General features: G+C 42.6%; 1 protein-coding gene across 1 annotated transcript in view; it reads right to left on the minus strand.

The window, feature by feature from the left end:
* The window catches only part of KITLG (KIT ligand), a 94,145-nt gene extending 78,052 nt beyond the window's left edge, over positions 1-16,093 (minus strand). Inside the window, exon 1 of the mRNA XM_032801219.2 lies at positions 15,869-16,093. Within this exon, the coding sequence (XP_032657110.1) occupies positions 15,869-15,883 (15 nt within the window). The 5' untranslated portion in view covers positions 15,884-16,093. The remainder of the gene's footprint in view (positions 1-15,868) is intronic.
* Positions 16,094-18,398: the final 2,305 nt, after the last annotated feature.

The following is an 18,398-nucleotide window of genomic DNA, read 5'->3' on the forward strand; positions in this document are numbered from 1 at the left end:
TTACCCAGAACCACCCGCAACAATGATTTTTGCCTCATCAGCCACTGGGCTCTCAACCCAGAATTCTAAGGGGCAGGGGAGACTGCAGGAACTATGGGATAGCTATGGAATAGCTACCCACAGTGCAACGCTCCGGAAATTGATGCTAGCCTCGGACCATGGACGCACACCACCGAATTAATGTGCTTAGTGTGGCCGCGTGCACTCGACTTTATACAATCTGTTTTATAAACCGGTTTATGTAAAATTGGAATAATCCCATACTGTAGACGTACCCTAAGACTGGCTATGATTGGAGGGCCCAATCCTGCTCTCATTGACAACAACTGCAAAAGTTTCATGGACTAATTGAATCAAGATTAGCGCTTCCGTGTCCAGCATTATACCAATTTGGAAACAGTCAGTCAACAATGTTTGGGACTAATCATGGTATAGCCAGATTAAAAACCTCTGTGCTTTAATGGCTAGAAGTCAAACCTGGGGCATGTTATTTTACTGTGATTAAGATAGGACCAAACCCGATATAAATATGTTCTGTTTAAAAGCATAGATAGTCTTTGACCCACACATCCTTGAACATAAAAGAGCCAAGCTTGCATGTACAAGAAAATACTATTTTTATGACTCAGTTAGATTTGAGTCTAATTTGTGCTTGCAGTTTTTGTTGTGGAGAAAGGACTGCTATATATATCACTCAAATTTAATAATTTGAAATAGGTAGCAATTCTGAATGTTAGGGATATTATTTGTCTCTCTAAAATAGTCCAAACCTAGGAATTCTGTCCAGTATTACCTATTGGGAGCTTAGATATTATCCAGAGGAGAGTGCCAAGTAGTATTATACAAGTTTTCTAAATTAAATTGGTTGCCTATTGTTCATAATCCCACATATGACTCCAAATTGAATTAAAAAAAAACCTGTTCGCTTGCACTTCAGTTCAAACGGGAGCTGACATCCAGATCTGTAACTGTTTTAAAAGGTTTAATGCAAGTTTATTCACCAAATAATGGCATAACTGAATGCATGACACAAACCATCCTGGCTTTAATTTACAATTAGTGACTGAGGAATGGAATTTAAGACATAGAAACAATAAACCATTCACATGTTTCAATTTTAGCTCCTGTGAGTTCCAAGAATCCCTCTTCACCTGTTAAATTACTTTGAAGATATGCAGCACATTTAAATAGAGCAAACCTGACTCAGTGTTATCGCAGTCCATTAAAATTAGGCCCTAAAAGTCAGTGTTAGTTATCATGACATCTTAGTCCCATTTTATACATAAACATGACCTCTGCACAAGTCACAAACATACACACACACGGATACAGTTTGTGAAGAGTTTGTAATGTGTTGAAATGGTAGTAATCTGTCAAGATAACTACCATTTCAATTTATGGCTTGACTGTTATATTACACGTATAATTGAAGAGCTAAAAAATATAAAGAAAATACATTAAACTATTAAAAAGAAACAAAGGAACTATATAATTAAAGATCACATGTTAGAAAATCTAAGCACTCATCCAGAGAAATTGCTGAGTGTCAAATTGCTCGCATAAGCAGAGAACATGTACTGCTTTGTTAATAAGGAAGAAATATTGTTACCTGTAACTTAATGAAAACTTTATTTCCATGTTGTTCCTCAATGCGAACAATTTTGTGATCTAATATTTACAGTCAGGTATCATCCTAAACCCCTATTTTTAAAATACCTGACAATCATTCAAACTGGAATTCTCTTTCTCAAAAAAGTTTTTAACTGTCTTAATCTGAGAGCATATTCCTGGTTTCACAGTGAGAACAGTGATACTCAAAGATACATGCTCAGCACCAATGAAAACAGTGGTTTAAGATTATATCATATAGGACTCAAAACAAGGTAAATAATTTCTACTCTGCCAAGTTTCTACTGTGATAAGAATAAAAAATTGCCCTCTGCCTTACTTATTTCAGGGTGCAACATGGAGTAAAATTCACACTTAGAGATGATGTGGGCCCTGAAATTAATCAATTGAAGGAAAGAAGAGCAGAATGAAGGAGAGAGAGGGAGCACAGTAGCTGAACAGATTGCATCTGAAGGCTTGTCTCCACCTCAACAGTTAGCTTGAGTTACTACACTCAAGCTTGGCTTCAATGAGAAGCAGCCACATCACTCCAGCAACCAAGAGTGACTAGATAAACAGTTGATACATTGTGCTAACTCAGGTTTGTAATCAGTAGCCGCATTCCCACAGCATTACAAGCTGGAGCTTCAACCGCATTCCAGCTTCAACTCATATCCTCTACGGGCTAAGTAGCTTACATTTAAAGCATTAGTTCGCATAAGCTAGAGATTTGTGTGTGTTAGGTTAGAGGCAACAATCAAGTTGTACCTGGAACAAATACTGTAGTGAAGACAAGCCCTGAGACTGAGGAAAATACTTATCTGAACAGAGCTTCAAATAGCACTATCCCTCCACAGTACAACATCTATGTCACTTTACTGTTGATATACCAACTGTGCTATATCAAATGTATTCCCATTGGGCCAAGCCCACATAAAATATTTTCAGTATAACAGCAAGAAAAAAATGTTTGCTTTAGTTTTCCTTAGACTTATTCACTCAGTGCTTAATTTGTGCCAAGGCTGAGCCCCAGCACCTTTGGGCTTCATAATTTATTCCTGTATTAGTTATGAATGTATAAAACCACTTGAGCCCCAGCACCTATTTGCTTGAGCACCAGTACCTCTTTCATTATAAATTAAGCACTACATTCACTCCTTCCATTTTGCATGTCCCTGCACTATAAAGAAATCCGATAGCACTTTCACAGAATTGACTATGCAGTAAAGCAAGCAAGATTTAGCATTCCAAGACAGGTACTTACAAGGATTCATATCTTAGAGGGAAAAAAATAAGGAAAGAATAAAAGACGGATCTTTGAAATTTGAACACTTCCCCTTCACTTGAGCCTACACATATGATCAGTTGTTATACAACTAAACAATTCCATCTTACATGAGTTTAAAGCACCATTGCACATTATCTGGTATTGTCAACAGAATAGAAATGCTACGGGAGTAGATGTGCAGTGGTCACCACTGCGGGGAAAAAAAAAAATCACCCTTTGGCAACAGTTAATACACACTTAAAGTTATTTCTTATTCTTGGTGTATGAAAAACTGTGGTATCTCAGATACCACAATGTGGTTACTGTTAGCAAATGTTGACTTTATAATGGCAACCACTAGCACACATGGGAAATTAGAATGAGCATCTGGGGGGGTTTCCACCTTCCTCTGCAGCATGAGGCACAGGTCACTTGCAGATTTAAACTAGAGCAGGGGTGGCATGCAAGCTGATTTTCAGTGCACTCACACTGTCCAGGTCCTGGCCACTGGTCCGGGGGGACTCTGCATTTTAATTTAATTTTAAATGAAGCTTCTTAAACATTTTAAAAACCTTATTTACTTTAATATATAACTAAACTATTGTATGTATAGACTTACAGAAAGTCTTCTATAAACATTAAAATGTATTACTGGCATGCGTAGACTCGGCACAACAATCTGAAAAGGTTGCTGACCCCTGAACTAGAGTAAATGGTGAGTCTGTAACTTAGGAGTCTTGTAAACATGGTTTTTAGGTACGTGAGAACTCAACCAAGGTTAGGATCATTTCAGAAGGGCAGGTCTTGTGGGGCCTATGGGAGCTGGCATGCGGAAGTGGCACGGCCAGGCTAGTCGCCCATGGGCTCCCGCAATCTCCGTGGCCGCGAAACAAACTAAGAATGGGGTCTCTTTGGATGGCTGCTGGAGCTGCAGTGGCCATATCCGTGCAGACGGCAATTGTAACAAAATGTCTCCTGCAGCTCCGCAGCGGATTACCGTTCGATGGACTTGCATGCTGAAAGGTTCGCAACTTTCTGAACAGATACCTTGAAGTCTATGAGCACAGCTGTGAATATAACAAGTAGTAATATGTGTCTCTGGTAAGAAAGCAGAGAAAGAACCTGAAATATAGCCAAAAATTAAATCAGATCAGTTCTTTGATCAAGATATCTTTCAGAAGTGAAAGATATGCTACTGACCAGTTAATGCGAGGCAGGCAATAAATAATGGCACAACAGCCTCTTTCTTGTGTTTCCCATGTGTAGAGCTCTAGGTATAACCCGATGCACTGGAAAACTCTCGTCAGGAATCCTTGCTTATCTTCATAACTTTAAATGGCTTCTCCCATAAGCTACAAGATTGTAAAACAAAGTAAATTCAAGTCCTTTTCTTCATACTTCAAAATGGTTCACGAAGACAGTGATCTAAATTCACATTTGAAATTTGATTTAGGACTGTTCATATAATTGCTGGTTAAACTCATAGTGATTAACTCAAAATATAATCGTAATTAATTGGCCAGTTTTAATTGCACTGTTAAACAATAGATACCCACTATGAATTTTATTATATTCGATTTTTGTTTAATTTTGCAAATTATCTGATTCATTACGTACACAGACATAAAGGAACCAGTGGCTTCACTTTATTATACAAACATGCACTGTAAAAATGAATAAACAAAAAAGAACAGTAAAAAACAAGTGAGTCCTTGTGGCATCCTAGGAGACAACCAAATTTATTGTGGGCAATGAAAGCTTCGTGGCGAAACACCACTTCATTCAGTTAGCATGAGTGGAGAAATAACAGAGGCAGTATAAATATCACCGCAATGAAAAAGATGGAGTTTGCCTTTATCAAGTAGGGGTGCCGAGGACACCTATCAAATTAGCCTGATAAAGACGAGGAGTGATTGGGTCACTACAATAAACAATTTCCTCTACGGAATACCTCACTCTTCTTGTCAACTGTTTGAAATGAGCCACCTGATACATTCAGCCTCATGAGGACTACAAAAGTGATTTTTTCCTCCCTTGTATTCACCCCTTCTGGTCAACTGTTGGAATTAGCCCTCGGCACCTTAATTGGATGGCTCGTTGTTAGTATCTTTCCACCTTGGTAAGGCAACTCCCACTTCTTTTCATGATGCTTTGTATTTATCACTTGCTTCTGTATTTTCCACTCCATGCCTCTGATGAAATGGGTTTTAGCTCACAAATGCTTATGCCCAAATAAACCTGGTTAGTCTCTAAGTCCCCAAGGATCACCTAGTTGTTTTTGCTGATTACAGACTAACACGGCTAACACTCTAAAAGTAAACAGTTATTTGTCAAAATGACAAAGAGTCCTATGGCATCTTATAGACTAACCAAATGTATGGAGCATAAGCTTTTCAGTCAGCTCCTGTAAGTACAAGTGCAATCTCTTTATTCTGAAGTGCTACTTTCAAGGGTAGATTTTTTGTTGATAACTGCACTTCAAAAACAAACAATGGCAAAACTTTAGATTCTACAATTCCACTCAAGTCCTGCTTCTCGTTCAGCCAACATCACTAAGACAACAAGTTTGTTTCATTTACGGGAAGATAATGCTGCTCACTTCTTAGGGCTACGGTCCTAGACTACCCGCCCGATCATATCTATCCCTGAACGCGCTTATATCGATCTGGAACTCCACCAACCCCACGGAGTTCCGGAATCGACAAGGGGGGCCGCGGAACATTGATTCCCGCAGCGGTGAGGACGGATGAGTAATCCGATTTTTAGATGTTCAGACTTCAGCTACCGTTATTCACATAGTAGTTGTGTAATCTAAGATCGATTCCCCCCCGTAGTGAGACAGCCCTTATTTTACGAATGACACCAAAGTGAGAACATTGTTCACATGGGACTTTTATAGCTTGCATTTGCAGGTATATATGTGCCAAATATGCTAAACATTTCATATAGTCCTTCATGCTTTGGACAGCATTCTAGAGGACATGCTTCCATGCTGATGTGTCGTTTAAAAAATGTTAATTAAATTGCTGACTGAATGGCCATTGGGGAGAATATTGTATGTCTCAGCTCTATTTTATCGCATTCTGCCATATATTTAATGTTATAGTAGTCTCGATGAGACTTCAGCCACGTTATTTTTAAGAACACTTTCACTGCCAGAATTTCGCAAACACAAAAAGGTACCAATGGAGTTTCTAACGATAGCTCTTACTAAGTCACTCAAACCAAGATTAAGGATCTGAAGCAGCCTTTCGCAAAATCTCAGATAGGATGACGGTGTGCGGCATGCTTCTCAGTACTGTGTATACAAGGCTTCGTTGAGAACCTCATCTGAGCTAATACTGTTGTGCATTTTCTGGTTCTCCCACGGTTTAAAGAAGTTAATGCAAACTGGAACAGGTTCAGAGACAGGGACTAGGATGATCCGAGGAATGGAATAACCATGTCTTATGAAAGGAGACTCAAAGAGGTCCTTGGCTTGATTTAGCCATACCAAAAGAAGTGAGGGGAGATTGATGTGTTCTTTATAAATATATCAGAGGGATAAATATTAGGAGGAGAGGAAATTATTTTAGCCTTAGTCCAATGTGGACTACAATGAACAAATGGAGTATTAAACTGGACCCTAGGAAGTGTAGACTTGAATTAGACGAAGGTTTCTACCATTAGAGAGCGAAGTTCTTGGACAGCCTTTCAAGTGGGAGTAGTGGGGGCAAAAGAATATCTGGCTTTAAGACTAAGCTTGATAAGTTTATGGAGGGATGGTATAATGGGATAGCCTAATTCTTTTGGCATTTAATTTGATAATGTCTTTGATTATCAGCAGCGTAAGTATGCCCATGTGGTGCTGGATTAGGATGTTAGATGGATGGATCTGAGGACTACAGAGAATTCTTTCCTGTGGGCTGGTGGTGAGTCTTGCCCACATGCTCAGGGTTTACTGATCCTTATTTGGGGATCGGAAAGGAATTTTCCTCCAGGGCAGTATTGGAGAGTCCCTGGAGATTGTCCCTTCCTCTGCACATGGGGCACTGGTTCACTTGCTGGTGGATTCTCTGGCAGCTTGGGTCTTCAAACCACAATTTGAGGACTTCAGTACTCAGACAAGTGTTAGGGGTTGTTATTGAAGTGCATGGGTGAGATTCTGTGGCCTGCATTGTGCAGGAGGTCAGACTAGCATGATTCAAATGGTCCCTTCTCTCTAAAGTCTATGAGGTCTTAAAATAGAAACCACTCTGTGTGGAAACTACAGACCTGAACCACCAAAAAAGAAAATCACTTCGCTGTGGGCATCTGACTCATGATGATGAAAATGAACATGCATTGGTCCGCACTGCTTTGGATCATTATTGAGCAGAACCTGCCATTGGCATGGACACATGTCCTCTGGAATGGTGGTTGAAGCATGAAGGGACATATGAATCTTTAGTGAATCTTGCATGTAAGTATCTTGCGACGCCGGTTACAATAGTGCCATGCGAACACCTGTTCTCACTTTCAGGTGACATTGTAAACAAAAAGCGGGCAGCATGATCTCCTGCAAATGTAAACAAATTTGTCTGTCTGAGCGATTGGCTGAACAAGAAATAGGACTGAGTGGACTTGTAGGATCTAAAGCAGTGGTGGGCAACCTGCGGCCCACTGCCAACACATGGCCTGTCACGGTAATCTGCTGGCGGGCTACGAGGCAGTTTGTTTACATTGACCATCCACGACACGGCCATCCGCAGCTCTTGGCCAATGGGAGCTACAGAAAGCCACGGGGATGTGCTGGCCACTGCTTCCCACACTGCTATTGGCTGGGACTGGCGAATCACAGTCACTGGGAGTTGCTGGTGGCCGTGCCTGCAGACGGTCAATGTAAACAAGTTTCTCGCGGTCCGCCAACGGATTATCCTGCAGGCTGCCCAGCACTGGTCTGAATTTTATATTTTTTAATTTTTGAAAGTCGTTATTTTTTGAACATAATTATACATTTATAAGTTCAACTTTCATGATGAAGTAATTGCATTACAGTACTTGTATTAGGTGAATTGAAAAATACTGTCTTGTTCTTTTACAGTGCAACTATTTGTAATAAAGATAAATATAAAGTGAGCATTGTATACTTTGTATTCTGCGTTATAATTGAAATCAAAATAAAGGGTATTCTATTATTGTTTAACAGTGTGTTTAATGGCATGATGAATCACAATTTTTTTAATTAAATCACAATTTATTTTTTAATCGTCAGCCATAATTTTTATAAGGATATAAGTTGCAGAGATCTTCAAACCTTCACAAACAGCGAGATCTATAAGCCCACAACTGGAAGAATAATTTCTGGAGAGGACACTGGATATTGATCTAGGTCCATTGTCCTAATAGGAGAGCAATATAACAAGTAAGGAGGCAAGTAAGAAATGCTGGAGACAAAAGGTGAGATTATAAAGTAAAGGGAGCTGGAAAAATTCACAAACTAATCAGATAATTAGATAAGTATCTATAACAATTTTCCAAAACTTTTGAGCTACCCATCATTAACACCAGTTATATATATTTCAATTAAATATGTATCTGGGGAAGTTATTATGTTAGGTCACATTATTTAAAAACAATTACAATTATATTTGGAAGAAACAGAGTATGTTCTTTAGACAGTTTTAAATTACTCTTCTATTAAATTGTAATAGAAAACTCTCAAATTAAAAAAAAGTAATAGGTTTAACATATCTAAATTATTAGAGACAGATTCTGCTACCCTTATTCACCATGTGTAATATCTTACTGAAAATCAATGGGTCTACTAGATGTGAGTAAGGATGGCGAAATCAGGCCCTTAATTTGAATCAAGTTAAAAAATACAATCTTTTAACCATTCCTGTGCATGCAACATTAACGTAATGAGTAAGAGGTCTTTTTCATACTGAAGAAACTACAGAAGTTTCCTCAATAGGGAGGAAAGATGGTTGGGTCACTAGCCAGGAGTGATTCCCTGATTCAGGAGATCAGGGTTTAATCCCCTGCTCCACTGCGTACACTTTGTAATTCACTCAGGCTCCCATTTTAAAGGTAAGTAATTGACTTTCAATGAGACTTAAGAGCCTAAGTGCTTAAGTCGCTACTGAAAATGGGATTACACTCTAAGTCACTTAGGCCTTTCAATGCCGTTAAAATTCTGGGCCTTAGTCTCTCTGTGACTCAGTTTCTCATGTGTAATATAATAATAGTATTTCCATCTCTCACAGGACCTGGTGAGGATCCATACGGTAAAAGACTATAAGGTGCTCAGATTTAAATGTTTATTAGAAAATATTAAAGAAAGGTGATACAAAGGGTTTGATGTGTCAGTCGTTGGTCATCGGGGGAAACATACAGAGCATGGGGGGACGCTGGCAACTGGTTACGGTTCAGCATATAGTACACACAGCCTGTAATGTCCCCAATGCGGGGTGTACGGTGGTTGGGGTCAAGATATAGTAGGGGGGCAGTGAGGGTACATCGCTCATAGAGTGGGCTACACACAGTCATGGGTATGAGTAAGCGGGCCGGGTAATGGGGACAGGGTGACCCTCACGTGGTGGGATCCAGATTGGTAAGTTCAGGACTCAGGGGATATGGTTTGGTAGGGGGGTTGTAAGGGTTTCCCCCTCCCCCCCGTGGGTGCGTGGAGCCACATCGGCTCACTCCTGGTATTGGCGGTGGCCGGTGATGTGTTCGATGTAAATGTCTCTAGACCACCGGATAGTGTCCGAGACCATCAGGCGTCTCATGAGTCGCGCATAGCGACGGCCCACCCCACAGGCCCTGAGCACACGTTCGTTCCAGGGGTCCCAGGCGCCCAGCGCCCCGACGATCAGAGCGTCGGTGTAGACCTCGTAGCCCTTCGCCCGCAGGGTGTCAGTCAAGGGGGCGTATTTCTCGAGTTTGCGGGCTCGGGCTTCGCGGAACGCCGGGGTCCTGTTCTCGAACGGGATGGTCACGTCGACGAGGATGATCTTTTTCCGCTCCTCGTCCGTGACGACGATGTCTGGCCGCAGCGGGCTGTCGGTGCCGGGGATGGTGCGGTTGACCGCGATCTCACCGAGGTGTGGGGCGATGGCCTTCGCTAGGCGGTCCTGGACGGCGTTGTGGCGCAGCTGCCAGGCTCTGGCGTGGGGTTTGCAGCTGCACAGGACGTGGGGCAGGGTCTCCAGGGTGTACCCGCACTTCCTGCAGCGCTTGTCCCGGTTCCCGTGGCGGACGGCTCCGTTGAGCGGGACGCAGTTCAGCCGGGCGCGGTGTATGAAGCGCCAGTCGGCGAAGATGATTGCTCATTAACAGGGTTAAAATATGGTCAATCTTGCACTGTAAATAGAACAAAACCCGTCTTCCTGATCTGTCCTACAGAGTCTTGACTTCAGCATGTGGAATGATTTGGCAACACAGTTCAGTCCTGTATTCATTTCCAAGAATGAACTTTGCTTTAATTATGTCAAGAGACTTAAGTAGTATAACTTGCTATGTGCCATACAGTAGTTTCTGAAAAGCTGGTAAGATTTGGCCCCTTCGCTCTGACCTTATAGTTCTTGCATGTCCAGAAACTGTCATTAAAGTCAATGGAGGTTTGGGGTGTGCAAGGACCCAAAGAGATCTAAACCTAGAGTACAGTTCTTCAAGATGGTTTTAGGATGGTTTCCCCATCCACGACCACCATTCATCTAATATAGTTTATAGTCTATGTTATCATGACGCAAAGTGTTTGCTAATCTAAGTTAGTAAATTGAGTAGACACTTATCTCAGCGGAAATTATTTATCAGCCTTCATTAACCTCAACAATTTTGCATGGACATTGTTTTAATCAAAAACACTTGACCCAGAATTTTATTTTTTCCTGGCAGATCCTAAGTGTATTATGTTTTCCATTTTAATTCTTAAACAGATAAACATCTGATATTTACACTTACGTCTGGTAATAATAATTAAAACCTCCCACCACAATCAATATATGCTGTATACAAGAATTTATTTACTACATTAAATGTGTGTTCATATTAAAAACTCACAGAATAAAAATTCATAAATGCAGTTAAATACACTGCCCCAGCTCAGATAATTACCAGCAAATAAAAGTCAAAAAAAGTGAACCTTCCTCTCTCCACTCACGTTATATTCTTCCATCTCCTTCATCTCAAATCCCAGGAAAACAGATCAGTTTGCAGTGTATTTGGAAGGTTAACTAATCTGGCATACCAAAGACCAAATATAGAATAAACTCTTCCATTTTCATCTGTCAGTTCCCACACCACTCAAATGCAATTGCATAGAGGGATATTTTTCATGCTTTGCTTTAAATAAATGGGTGCTATGTTTACATCCTACATACTTAGCACTGCCCTCCCCAAGCCAAAGTGAACATTTTGCCAACACTGAACTTTCGCACCATGTGGTGATTATATGAGCCAGTGTACCATTAAGCCACATAACATCAAACTGATAGGACAGCAGTAACTTTAGCTAGCATCTCAGTTTTAATTGGTTGAACAATAGGACAACGTGAATTTCAGTGATAAAGTCAGACTTACATGTCAGAAACAGATTATTGGGACATATTTCATATTATAGAAGAAATTTCCCCCTATACTGGATCACAAATTACAGGCACACAAACCCAGGATATGAAATGCAAGCAAGCAGGGCAAATCATATTAAATATCCAAAAGCACCCCCAAAAAACACAGCAGTCTTTTAGACCATCCTGCTGGTGTTTCTTCATAAGCCTTCCTCAGAGTGTTCATAGTGCACTGTCCACAACAAATTAAGTAAACTGGTCTTCTAGAGACAGAATCAAAACTGGGTGGGGAGGAAACCCTATCTGGACTTTCAGCTCAGTTCTCTGAGGACTGGTTAAGGTATGGCATCCTCCTAGCTCCTAGAGATTCTGTTCTGTCTCCGAAGCAGCACCTGTGGAGATCCATACTTTACTTCTGTGGACTTCAAGAGGAGAAAGAGAGCTACACACTGCAATCCATTTGAATAACTGTGCAGGGCAGGAGAGACTGATTAGAAGTTCAACCTTCGTTTGTTGGGAATGCCTCTGAATGCTTTCACAATCCATTGTTTTGCACTGAACACATCTTTTTTGTTTTAGCATGCTATTATGCAGGACAGAAATATATAATTTGCTTCTCCGCTTTCTGCCAGCTTCCTTCTTATATAGTTTGATTGTACTTCATACTAATACACAGGCTTCCTCTCCAGTGCCGAAGAATGTAGTAAAGCTAGGACTGTCCCTTGAACGAAGCCCAGAAGGTCACGTAACCACTGGCAATGAATGCACCCATTCAACAGTGAAAAGCTTCATTTTGCCTTAAGCTCTTTTCCACTATTAAGGTCTCAAGGAGGTTGTGTCTAGCCTGATGTTGCAGGTCAAAATTCTGACACATTTAGCCATTTCAATAGTGGGTGCCACTATCACTAGCTCCAGTTTTTCTAGTTAGCTCTGGGTGATGACCCCTTCCTGTACTGTTTCTTAATGAATCTGAACCAATTTAGATTATCCTTAATTAAACAAAGAATAAGAAAGTCAGAGATGTACTAAATATTCTGGTAAACAGTATTATAGCATCATTACTCGCCATATTTTCTCATATTTAAAAGGCTGTTTTGCTATAAGTGATATTGTTTGTTTTCATATTATGTAATATTATAAAATATTATATAAAAGAATATAGACTCACTTCCAGTATTAATGTTTAATTACTAAGAGCATTATCCTGCAAATCCTCTCATGAGAGTAATCCTTCAATTAGATTACTTCAATGGGACTAGTCACATAGTAAAAATGGGCAGGATTGGACCCTAAATGTTAAATCATATTTTAAAAAGAGAATTAGCATCATTTTTTGACATAGTCAGGAGCTGTTGGTATGTTTAAAATAGAGATTTTATTTTTTACCAAAATGCATAGTTTTTGAAGAAACAGTTTCAGCATTTAAATTATTGATGAACCAGTTCTTTGCAGTATCCCTAATTTTGTCAGGTCACAGACTGTATGACTGCAGCAAATAAAATGATAAACTTGATCATGTTCTGTTGTACCAAGTTTTTAACAGCACATTTTTTTTCCACTGTCCATCAGCACTTTACTTGTAGATAGGTATCCCTCAACTAGTCCCTTAGCTGAAATAAAAAGAACGAGTACTTGTGGCTCCTTAGAGACTAACAAATTTATTTGAGCATAAGCCCAGGAAAGCTTATGCTCAAATAAATGTTAGTCTCTCAGGTGCCACAGCAAAAAGTACTCCTCGTTCTTTTTGCTGACACAGACTAACATGGCTACCACTCTGTTAGTTGAAATAGTTAAACACCTTAGTCTTGTGTAACATTATCTTAAATGTAAGAAACTAAGATTCTCTTTTTTCTATTTAAGTAGTTTTTCAAGGCAGTCTGATCTTGCTCAGCTTGACCTTTCTTAACACAGATCTAGTGAACAACTTCCTTTCCAGCCTTCCAATCCCCCTCCTTTTCTCTGCAGCAATCATAATGGATGTTTATGTAAAAAGGGAGTAACAAGACAACACTAACTCACTTCAATGCAATTCCACTATTTGATTAAACACACCATTTTGTAGTTTTCTTTCTCTGTGTGTAGAAATGAATAGTTCTAGTGAAAAAATCTTTCAGTTTACAGTTCCCTCTGCTTTGATCTCTTCAGGGTGATGATTGGTTTGGTTTTCTCCTCCTGTCTGTTTGCTAACTCATCACCTTAGCTCACAGGTTGAATTCTGAAAAGAACACGCAAAAGCTCTGCAGGATGCAAATTATTGTGCTGTTTGGTGGTTTGTTTGTGGGGGACGGGTTAAGTTCGGGGTGGGAGGGGGAGGGGAGCACAACTGCTTGAAGGCTGACAAGTTGCTTCACATCAATGACAGAAGCAGTTCCACAAAGATAAGCCACGATTTGAAAACCCCTGAGCTAAGCCATATGCTATGGAATGCCAGGACTTCCTGCTTTTCCCAGCTGAATGGGTGGGATCAATTATGCCTGCTTTGCTCTGTATTTGTGCATTTGGAAAAATGTTTTGATATTTAAAAAAAGTTGAAAATTTCCTTTCACTAGGACTGTAAATTACTTTACCATAATTCTTGACTACTTGCTGAACAATTTCATTCTCTTCCCCATAAACAAGTTTAAAAGTAAGCTGGTAGGGGTTAGAACAACATGCTGGCTCTCTTCTGGTATCCAACCCATTTTAAACAAAAGTATAAAAAAAAGATTATAGCAAAGCAACACTAGTGAATAACATGTTCACTGCTGCTTTGCTGAATTTGCTCACACGGTTTGAAACAATAGTTTGGAGGTGTCAGCCACCCCCATTCAGCACAAGTGAATGTTAAGACATGGCAATTTACATCTTGATCATTTTAGTATAAACATGTGGTTGGATGTCACATACATTAAAGATGGAAAAGATTAATTAGTGCTGACACCTAGAGCTACTGCCAGAAAGTTCTTGTCTCTACACAGTATATTTTCTACTGCCATCTCTGGGCCAATTTTAAACATTCCAAGTGATGGAGACTTCCTGTTCCACCACTTCTCTTGGGAGACTATTAGCCACTTAGTAGATCACAGGTAGGAAATTTTTCCTGATTTTTTTCAGAGTGATTTTTTTTTTTTAAACCATAGCCCATTAGTCCTAGATGTGCACCCAAGGCTCTAAATGAATGATCAGGGAAAGGGACCATGCGTGTGCAGCAGTAACAGAGAGAGGAGAGGAGCAAAGTGGGGAGCCTCCAGATAAGGAGAAAGGTGAACCAGCAGTCACCAGAAGGCTAGCAGCTGCTCACCAAAGGGAGCAGTGAGAGTAGGGCATGGCATGAGTTCCACTATTCCTTCTCCCTCTCCAACAGCACGATCTTCTGAGGTACCCTTGGCTCTCTCTGATGTCTGTGGTAGTTGAGGGTACTCAGCACCTTGCAGGATCAGGCCCAAAACTCTTGCCTTTAACAAACAGTTTCTGGTGATTTTTGAAATAAGATTATTTTCCTGATGCCTTCTTACCAACTGTGCCTTCCCTCACCCCCTTTTTAAAATGTAAACAGTACAGTAATTGTAATCTCACATAGAACTTGGAGAAATAATGGCACATAATCCACCAAATGTACAGAGCAATTCTTTATTACTGGGGTGGGAAAGGGCAAGGGGAAGAATGCCAAATAGCCATCTAAAATGTATTTGACATGCTATATAGTACAAGCCTGAATGAAGCTAGTGACCCATGACCTATATTTCGCCTCGAGTTATTTCATGTTGTGGGTCCACTGTGTGTAGCACATACGTTTCTAATGTGTCTATCGCACACAACATATGTAACTTATTTATTGAGGTCATATTCTCAGCTGACTTCTGAGATCTTCTATGATTAGATTTTTACTTTCTTGGAACTTTTCCACAAATTGCTTGGTACATGAGAATGCCGATAGGAAGGAATTCTTCAAGCCCCCCACCTCCGTAAAATAGCTATGTTGTTATTAATCATTGGAACCGATCTGCTCTTGCAAGGCGTCCAGAACTTCCCGCTTCCCATGCTAGCACTGTCTCGCGTTAGTGACAGCTGAACCTGAAGCACCTAACCTGCTGAGACTTAGGTGGTGGAAAAGGGGTTTACATTTCTATTCCACCCAAATCCACGTGTTAGCAGCTATGAGTCTCTCTAATAACCGAGATTTTAATAAACTAAGCCCTTTAATACTCCAGAGCCTGAAGCAGATCTTAGCGAACAGCAGCCAATCTCACCTAAAACCAGTTACACAGCCAGGTAGGGCAAGCTGGCTCCCGAATTACTTCTGGCGCCTGCATCTTGAACGCTTTTCTTTGCATGGGTCTAGCCAGTGACCAGATTCGCCCCCAGCACGCAAATTTTTTTTTTAGAAAAGTTCCCACTGAGCTGCGCGCCTCCTTGAGCCCTCCATCCCCCAGCACCTCGGATGCTCCCTGCCTCCTGAAGCGCGCTGGGTCTGTGTACTCACTTGTGTCTTCTTCATAAGGAACGACAGCGCTGCAGTCCAGCCCAGCCGGCCGCGTGCAATCTCCCTTCAGCGGCACTGTGGCTCCAGCATAGTGCAGCCGCAGATAGTCCACGCATTGGGGTTGCCCGGAGCGAGCGCCCACTCTCTCCACGGCCCCTTGGCTCGCAAGCCGCGCTGCTCGCTGACTCCACGGCGTGAGCAGAGGCGCTGACTGAGGCCAAACCCAGCGCCGCGCCAGTTCTTTTATAGCGCCGCTCTGCCTCCAGCAGCAGGCGCAGTAGAAGCAGCGGCAGCCGGAGCCGGGGCGAGACACGCCTTTCACCTCCCTCTCCTCCCACAGCCTCCGGGAATGGGGAGCAGAGGCCGCGACAACGGAGAGGGAAGTTTAACGCGTTACCAAGCCGGGTTTGCTCGCTCCCACCACGGGCGGGAAGCCCAACCGGACCCTCCCCTTGGGGGCAGGCGTTAGCCAGGGGCTTGCTGCTGGTTGGGTTTAATTCCCAGGGCTGGGTGCTGGCTTGACCTGCTTTCCATCAGGTATGGGGTGTACGGGCTGGTTCAATGGCTCTCAGCACCCCCACTATTCAAATTGTTCCAGCAGTGGGCGTACACTGTTGTGCTGTACTTGGTGCAGGCCAAAGTCAGTGCAGGGTGCTGACAGCTCAGAGTGGGAGCCCTTTAACCAGGGCTACCCAGAGGATTCCGGGGGTCTGGGGTCTTCGGCAGAGGGGGGCCCCTACTTCGGCAGTAATTCAGCGGCAGGGAGTCCTTCGCTCCGAAGACCTGCGGCGGGGGCCCCTTGCTGCCGAATTACCGCTGAAGACCCGGCTACACTTCGGCGGCAGGTCCCGCTTCGGCGGTAATTTGGCCACAGGGGACCCTCCGCCGGCGAAGACTGGGAGCAGAAGCAGCTCCGGAGGCCCTGAAAAACTCTCATGGGGGCCCCGCAGGGCCCGGGGCAAATTGCCCCAATTGCTCTGCCCGCTGGGCGGCCACTTTGCACACAGGGTATGGGGGCAACAGTAAACAGGGCCTTTACTGGTTACACACCTGTTTGGAGAGAGGTGGCAAGACTAGAGTGGCAGTCCCCATTTGGCTTATTGGTCTCTAGAAGCTATTACAAGTTAGAGTAAATTAGAGCAGCCCTAAGGCTCTTTTAAATCATGCTGGGAGCTGAACCAGCCCCAGGCAGCCCTGAGAAGTGAGGGAGTGCAGAGATCGCTTATAGCCATAGTTGCCCTCTTTCCTCCCTTGCCTCAGTGGTGTCAAGAAGAGTTCCAGTTCAGCTGAGGGTTCAGGCAAAAGAAGGGGAAAATAATGTACCTGCATCTTGAGAAATAATTGCCAGTGCTGCTTTCTTAAGATTGTAGCATAGCATGTAACCTTAAAATCCATGTACTGCACACTTGTAATAAATGAAAGAATTAAAAACCCCTGGGCTTTGGTACAGAGAAATCTAGCACTAAGACCTTGTAGAGAACTGCAAAGAAAAAATAATTAGAAAGGACAAAATTTTGGATTGTGGTGTGTTACTGTATTTCTACACAGGAAAGAACAATTCTTGTATGTGGAGTTCCAGAAGCCAGAGAGAGAGACATACACACACAAAGGCTGTAAGATCCCTTAGCTGTTACTTCTGGAAATGGCAAGTTTGTGAGCTACAGCTACTGCGCTGTACTAGATGCATAACAGACAGGTGAATGAGCTAAGACTGACCAGCATGACATGGTGAGAAGAACAAACAAGGTAGAAGTGCTGCTGCAGTCGTGGCTCTGGATGGTCGGCTGCTCGTGTGGCTCCGGTGGACCTCCCACAGGCACGACTGCGGCAGCTCCACCGGAGCTGTGGGAGCAGCGCACAGGGTGGCGAAATTGCCATGTGCCTTGGGTGCTAAAACCCCTAGCGCCAGTCCTGCTTGTCAGTACTTAGATAGAGCTACTAAACGAAGAGAAACCATAAACGACCCTGTTGCAATAGAGTCATCCACATGCTTCCATGTGATTCTGAGCTGACAAGGTTAGGAAAACCATGTTGTGCTGTACTGTATTTATTTTGTCTGCCTTCCTCATCTTCTAGTTCAGGCACTGGTCTGGAACTCAAGAGAAGTATAGCTATTCCACAAACTGCCTGTGTAACTTTTGTTACGCATCTGAAAAGTATTGCAAGGCAGGGCCGCCCAGAGGGGGGGGCAAGTGGGGCAATTTGCCCCGGGCCCCGCTGCCTGACAGGGCCCCAGCCGGCCCGCGCTGGCCGGCTGTCTCCAGGCAGCTCTTAAGCAGCAGTCTCTCTCTGGCAACCAGAGATGCTGACTGCTCTGCTCATGACCAGAGGTAGGCTGAGTGCAGGTCAGGAGGGGGGCAGGGAGAGAGGCTGCAAGCCATAGCCTTTCTTCTCCCGTCCCCTCCCCCCAGCACTCACTCACCTGGAGGGAGGAGACAGTACTGAGCTTCTGGTCCGGTGGGAGACAGCAATAATCTCTTCAGTGACCTCACTCACTCACCTGAACAGCTGCTGGCCTGGGACTTCCAAC

Source organism: Chelonoidis abingdonii, chromosome 1, assembly GCF_003597395.2.
Source record: "Chelonoidis abingdonii isolate Lonesome George chromosome 1, CheloAbing_2.0, whole genome shotgun sequence".
In the NCBI taxonomy this organism is placed as follows: Eukaryota; Metazoa; Chordata; order Testudines; family Testudinidae; genus Chelonoidis; species Chelonoidis abingdonii.